Raw genomic sequence first — 7827 nt, 5'->3', positions numbered from 1 at the left:
ATTTGATATTGACCGGTATCGGCACCCTGGGAATTTGGCAACCGTCTCTGATTCCATCCATTAGCCACTCGTAGGGAGCTATTTGACTAAGTGGATTGTTTTAAGATTTAAAAAGTAAAAAATATTTTGTTATTTTTATGTACGTTTCTCTATAAAGCTATATTTAATTATAATTTTCTTTAAAAGTATATTCATACAATTGAAGAATATTTTGTACCAGGTATGTACCGGTACATCCACCACACATTTTATTTCATCGAGTAAGTTATTATTTTATTTTTAATTGTAGGCCTTATATCCTGGCTAGCGATTCGGAATGTAATTGTGATATTAAAAATGCATTTAGAGAAGTCTACGGTTTTTACTGGCTTATCGAATAAACGATACGAATGCAACCTAGACCATCACTGATGCGCAATTGACTGATTGCCCCTGGATGTCGGCTTCTTACAGAAACACAGCTTCCCTATCATCAAATGTCACAGCACGCCACTGTGAGATGGTTACACGGTTTTTATTAAAGTTAAGATTTTAACATGAACATAATGTCTACCACCAAAGATTCAAGCACATGTCCAGAATAGAAATATACATTTCGTTTTTCACTGTATCTGACCTCCCACTTTGCTGCCACCCAAAGTTGTTTGGTATGGATATATTGATATATACTGTAGGTTCTTGATCACAGTTTTGTTGAAATTGGTAGCAGCTTGATTAATGGCATCAATAGTTCATGATTTTTGTACTGCTGACCTTGGTATATCTGCACTTCTAAAAGATGCTAGATATTTTATATGATATTTAAATCTGGACTTTTTGGTCAGTGTGTAACATTTACTTTTTAGCCTAAAAGTGCTACATGACTTGTCTGGCTTTATACAGGGTGGGCCAACGAAAACGAAACGACAGAGTTATCGTGTTTGTCCAAGCAAATCGCTCGGACAGATCATGTTATTCTCAAGGGGGACATCTTCTGCAATAAAGTTTTTGCGATTCTGAATACAACAGACAACAAAAAATTTTAAAAATTCATTCATTTTTTATTAACTAAACAAACATTTATTTCGGAAGAAAAGTAACACAAACTATTAACAAACAAAAAAACCTTTGAAGCTGGACCGCATATGCAAGGAAAAAATATAAAATTAAGGCTGATAATGTGTTATCTGTTTCCAGATGTTCTTTTTTGTAGTGTTCGCATTAAGCTCGACCACTTAATGATTCAATCAGAATTTAAGATTATTATTTGTTTATTATGAATTTTGTACAACATAATCGTTATGGTTTACACAATTGCTGAAAGGGTAGAAATAGTAACTCTTCATTTCAGAAATCGCGAGAATGCTTATCTTACTGCAAATTTATTTAATCAACGCTATCCAAACAAATATTGTAATGCAAANATTTTTTATATATATTTCAATAATAAATAGGATTAAGTAAGGAAAAGTAGGCTTATTTTGTTACTTTAGAATAGACATTGCACTGAATGTTGAATATTTTATTCACATATAAGATCTGCTTTTGTTTCTTTAAATAAATTTAAAATATTTTAAAGAAAAAAAAATGCTATTAAATTACAGGCATGTCAAAATTTGATTCTGAATAAAATGTACAGTGATGTTATGCAAATACTACAAATGAAAATATTTGACTTAGTAATATATTTGAATATTATTAAAATTTATATTATTGCAGAATAATTATGATTAATTTGTTTTTAAATTAATTTAATATAAATATATTTCAGGGCATCTTCTGATGAAATGAAATATCGTGCTACCAGCTCTGCTAATTTACTACCAAATAATGAAAATAGAGATGTAGAAACTGGCATTAAAACTACTCAGTCAGGAGTATAATACTAATTTTCAAGCTAAATATTTATTTTAAATGCTTTGTATTGATGTTGTATGAAAGTTTATTCTAAATATAAATATTTGTGTATGCAAGTATTAAATTTTATACTTTTAAAAATGTTCATTGTTTTTAAGGTTTGTTTTGAATTTTCTTGTAATATAATTTCCAAATAATTTGAAATTTATGATAAATCTTTAAAAATATCAGATATTTAAACACTATTTTAATTTTTAAATTTATTCGAAGATTAAAATAGACTAATTTTTAAAAATTATAACTTAACATTATGATTGCTGATTATCATTTGTTTTTCTGGTTAAAATATAATTATTAATAACATGACTATTTGCTTAATGTCTTGACATTTCTTATTTTGAGATATATTATGATAAATTATTTAGTAAATGGATAAAAAATAAACTCAGTTATGTTTTTAATTTATTTAAAGGTAAATTTTAAGTATTTATCATAAAAACATGCTGTCAATAATATCAATAACAAACTTCAGCATTCAAGATCATTGTGGAAATTGGCATTCCCAAAGTATCTGTATATTTTCTAATTTGTGTAAAATAAAATATTGATTTCAAATTTAAGATATACAAATTATATAAAAATATCTTTAGGAAGTAATAATAATTTTTTTTATCTTTATTTTAAAAATTATTTAAATTACATTCCTTACTATCCTAAATTAATGCAACATAATAACTAGCAATTTTTTTTTCTATATTGGAATATGTTGAATTAGAGAAGTAACTTATTTTTGATATTAATAACACCACTAAAACCTATATTACAGCTGTTTTTATAAAAAATGCAAACATTTTCACCTGTGTTAAATAGGCGTCATCAGGCAAACTGATCCCCAACTGCTGAAATGACGGGGGATTGCCAAACACGTGTGCAGAGAGGGGAGGTGACATAAGACAAGAGAAAAGGGGAAGATAGTAAGATTTATAGTTCAAAGTAAAGACTTCCATGCTGTGGGAAAGGAGTCAACATTGCAAAAATTAATAACGGTGTTATTGTGGGTGGCCTTATATATTTCCATGTTATATAAATCTTATTATCCTCTCCTTTCTCTCATCTTACTTCACCTCCCCTCTGCACATATGTTCGGCAATCCCCCGTCGTTTCAGCAGTTGTGGATCAATTTGTTGTTGATGCCCATTCATCACTGGTGAAAACATTTGCATTATTTAATAAAAACAACTGGAATATAGGTTTTAGTGTTATTAATTCAAATATAACCAGTTTTAAGTGGCAGTATTTTAGTTCTGATATTTTAAACTTCTAAATTATGTAGGAGTTGGTTCAAAAGTTTCAGTTAACGGGTTCTGTGGCTAACAAAAGATGCGACCCAGGACGTAAACGTCCAGTAAGAAATGAATCTACGGAGATGTGGTGCTCAATTCGAACATGTATTGAATACTTGATAACTTTTTCTTATGTTACTTTATTTGAAATAAATGTTTGTTTAGTTAATAAAAANAACGTCCAGTAAGAAATGAATCTACGGAGATGTGGTGCTCAATTCGAACATGTATTGAATACTTGATAACTTTTTCTTATGTTACTTTATTTGAAATAAATGTTTGTTTAGTTAATAAAAAATGAACGAGTTTTTAAAATTTTTGTTGCCTGTTGTATTCAGAATCGCAAAAACTTTATTGTTGAAGATATCCCCCTTGAGAATAAAATTGATCTGTCCGAGCTATTTGCTTGGACGAACACGATAACTCTGCCGTTTCGTTTTCGTTGGCCCACCCTGTATATTGAAGCATTATCTTATCATATCCACTTTTTTGTAATCAAACTGGTGCTTGATCCATGAGAAAGACACGATGGTCAGATAAGTACATCTGGAGGAATATTGCTGCTATACTTCTGAATGATAACCTTAACTTTGAGGCCTCTCATTAAAGTGACATCTTTTAAAATCATAATACTTCCTTCATTTTGCTTATGCTTCATACATTGTTGGATGCATTGCAATCATATCTGAGCAAACATCAATATAAGTTGTTGATGACAGTAGTTTTTTTTATTGCTTTTGTAATCAAAATTTTGGTTATTGCTATCATTGTCTTCAAACAGGCAATTTTAAGTTGTCTTTCATATTATCAGTCAACTATTATCAGTCAAGGTCTATAATGTGGAAAAGAGGCAATGGATATTTGTTATTAGTCCTAACAAATGCTTTAAATATTAATCATGTTAATCATTATTTATTCACAGCACAGTACAATTTTAAATTGCTGGAATTTCTCACTCCAATTATATGCTGAATGAATTATATGTTAATAAATCTTTCAATGTTAGAAATTGTCAAGCCAATTTTCACAAAATGTAATCATCTTTATTTTCACCACTTAATGGTATCAATCAATTATTATTATTAGTAAGGATGCACCGATAAGCAAAATGGCTGTTTACCGATTAATCGGCCATGCATTATCAGCCGATACCGATTAATCGGCCGATTAGTGTTAATAATTTATTGCATTAATAGTGTGAGATCCTGGAGTTAATTATAGTTAATTATAATGAGGAAAAAAACCCATTTTTCTCCACCTGGTATTTCCATCTCCCTGGAGTCAGGTAAACAAGAGACAATTGAATATCCTCGCAAAATCAACAATCTCTTCCTTTGTTTCTAAAATAAATCTCAACACTTAATTGTTGACGCATGGAAACTTCAACATTGTTTAAAAAGTTGAAGTCTTTGTGTTTAACAGAAACAAAGTATATTTCTTTAACTGCTGATATTTGGACAGCAACTACAAACAATTCTTTTTTTTTAAGTGTAACAGCCCACTGATTGAATGATGATTTTCAGCAAAAAAGAGATGTTTTGCAAATTGTTTCCTTTGAAGGTTCCCACACAGCTACACGAATCAGTGAACAGTTAAAAATTGTTCTTGAACAGTATAAGTTGACAAGTGATAAGATATTCTTAGTACTAAGAGATTCTGCAGCAAATCTGGTAGCTGGAATTAGGAATTGCAACTTAGAAGCATTATCATGCTTTATACATATGCTGCAGCTGACACTAAACGAATGCATATTTTCTGAACAAGATGTGAAAACTATAATCACAGTTAATAGAAATATTATCACACATTTTAATCATTCTGCTGTAGCTGTAATCAAATTGGAAAATTTGCAAGAAAAGTTAGGTTTGCAGAAACACAAATTAATTCAAGATGTTACTACTCACTGGAATTCTACATACTATATGTTGGAACAGCAAAAGGCCCTTGTCACATATGCTATAGATAATAAAATTCCTATGTTGAGCCCATATCAGTGGGCTCTCGTTGAAAAAATTGTTTTGTAAAACCATTCAAAGAAATTACTGTGGAAAGCCAGCAAATGAGAAGCCACTTCATCTTCAATAATTACCACAATAGAGACTCTGAAATTACTCTTATCAAAAGCAAAGGTCAGTAGTTTCTTTAGTGGCATTAATAACAACAGAAGAACTAGAAAATCCAATAAAAAATTTTCAGCATATATAGAAAACAAGTCTTTATGCTTGTAATTTTTATTAGATTCAAAATGAAATTTCAAAAACAGGATATGGTAGAGGAAATCTCAATAAGAATTAAATTCTGAAGCTTCTACTTCTGGAGGTGATCAAGATGGAGGTGAATCTCTAAGTTTTTCTGATTTATTTGATGAATTAGCTTCTGGTAAACAAAAGAATGAAGAATAGCATGTTTTTAAAAAGAAAGAAAAAAAAACGAAAGAGACGAACAAACGTTTCGATCAAGAATTAGAAACATATTTACATTTACTTCTTAAACAAGAACATAATGACATATTTTTGTGGTGGAAAAGTTCAGAAGAACTTTTTCCTAATTTGAGCAAAATAGTTATGAAATATTTAAGTGCCCCAGCATCTTCCATTGAAAGTGAAAAAATTTTCAGCACTGGAGGTAACATTTATGAGCCGGCAAAAAATAGGTTATGCCCTGAAAATGATGAAATTCTCATGNGTGTTGAATTTTCGTCGATGTTAAGCCTAACAAAGACTATTGTATCGTTAAAAATTATTTTTTTATTTTGTACAAACAAAATAAATATATTGAAAAATATAAAAACAATAAAAAATTATACTTCAGAAGTTAATTTAGTATCAAAAACATAAAATATTTGAGTAGCCCAAGACATAGCCAAAGATTGCAGCGTCACAGCACTGGCGAAAATTTAAATTTGCCAACTGGAATTCTTTCGGATAATTGACGCTCTACTGTAATTCCTTAATTTTATATAAAAAAAAAAATTATAAAAATGTAATACTGATTTTTATTGTGACTTTTAATAGCTAATTTTTAACAAACATTTATATAATCGGCAAAGCAATTTTTGTAAAAATTGCAGCAAAAATAATTAAATATTCTTACACATTTTTCTTATTTTTTTAAATCTATATAAAAATTATTTATATATAATTCAATAATAAAAATATATTCAAGAGGCACAATTGGAAGACTGCATATTATATTTATAAGCTATTAAAAATGTTTCCATAAAAATTGCTGCAATGCTCTGGATGATGACAGACTAATTCCTATTAAAATAACAACATAACTTAGCATCAGAATAGTGAAACGATACTTCCACCACCATTTAGGAACTCTAATCCTAAATAATAATATAAACAAAACAATATGAATTTAAATTAACTATATATTTACTAAAAAAATGATATTTAAATGAAAAAAGTCTTGCCTGTTTTCACTCCTAGAACTGTTACTATATACAAGAAGATAACGTATGCGTACCAGGTCATTATTCTGTACAAGATAATATTTATCAGGAATGTCACCTGCTAGACTATCTGGTGAAGATTGTTGACAATTTCCATATGTTCCTAAAATTAAAAGTAATTGCAAAAATTTTATTATAATTGTAAAATAAATTCATTCTTTATTTAAATTTTTTAACATTTTTTATTACTAGCTGATGTACCAAGTGATGCTCAAGTTACCTTAAGAAAACATCAAATAACTTTGGGTTCAAAAACTACATGTGCTTTTGTTACTTGATGACTATACTGTACATTGGACATTTGTTTTTGTTTTGGGGGTCAACAAATTTCATTGCTTTTCTTTTGATCCATTTTTAATAAAACAAATTTTGTTTTATTTATGTATTTTTGTATAGAATTGTTCCATCATATTATTGCAGAAATAATTGCAGAGGTTTAAAAAATTTCTCAAACAACAAAGAAAATAATTCTTAGTAGATCAATCTGTAACAAAGCAATTTAAAGTGATATATTTTGAAAGCCAATAATTATACTTTAAAGAAACAGTAAAAGTTTGTGAGAAATAATATGATTTTTTAAACCATTTTTCAAACTAACAAGGATTTCCTCTAACTCACCAAAACTTGTCTATAAAATAACAATCATATTAATGATTTAAATACTAAACATTAATACTTAATATAAATCTTTTATTAAATGAAAAAATAAATTTGTGAAAAACTAAATATATAGTTTATATAACATATAAACTAAAATTTTTATTAAACCTAAAAAAATCCCACTTCTTTCTAAGCATTTCTGTGAAAACTGCATCATCTTACTGTAAATAGTTTGTGAGTTATTAATTTTTAAAAATTTCTGTGACTTTTGAATCACCCAGTACTTATTTTTTTCTATTAAAATTACTTATTTAGTATTATTCAATAATAAATTACAATTTTTAATGTAAATATATATATTTACCAACCTTTACCCTTGCATTTAACATCTGGATGATCAATTATTTCACAAAGTGCTACACAACTTAACTGTGATCCAAATATACTATGTCTCCAACTATTACCCATTGGACTGTAAATGAGAGAAACACTAAGTTCACTGGATAAATAAGTTCCCTTTCCATATAATCCATTCTGTCCAATAAAAATATTAAATTTTACACAAAACAACATACATATTTTATTGAA

The 7827-nt window shown here is 28.3% G+C and overlaps 1 protein-coding gene across 1 annotated transcript; it reads right to left on the bottom strand.

The window, feature by feature from the left end:
- Window positions 1–6160: 6160 nt before the first annotated feature.
- LOC111615267 (mono [ADP-ribose] polymerase PARP16-like) lies at window positions 6161–7827 on the bottom strand. The gene is made up of 3 exons (XM_023356677.1): window positions 7608–7827; window positions 6601–6742; window positions 6161–6513 (listed from the first exon to the last, which is right to left on the bottom strand). The coding sequence occupies exons 1-3, from the start codon at window positions 7810–7812 to the stop codon at window positions 6384–6386; spliced, it is 477 nt and encodes a 158-aa protein (XP_023212445.1). The 5' UTR covers window positions 7813–7827; the 3' UTR covers window positions 6161–6383.

Source organism: Centruroides sculpturatus, unplaced genomic scaffold (assembly GCF_000671375.1).
Source record: "Centruroides sculpturatus isolate CEXI.00-Female unplaced genomic scaffold, Cexi_2.0 scaffold2304, whole genome shotgun sequence".
Taxonomy (NCBI): domain Eukaryota; kingdom Metazoa; phylum Arthropoda; class Arachnida; order Scorpiones; family Buthidae; genus Centruroides; species Centruroides sculpturatus.
The sequence above is the reverse complement of the archived record's forward strand: the minus strand, read 5'-3'. Positions and strand labels throughout refer to the sequence as shown.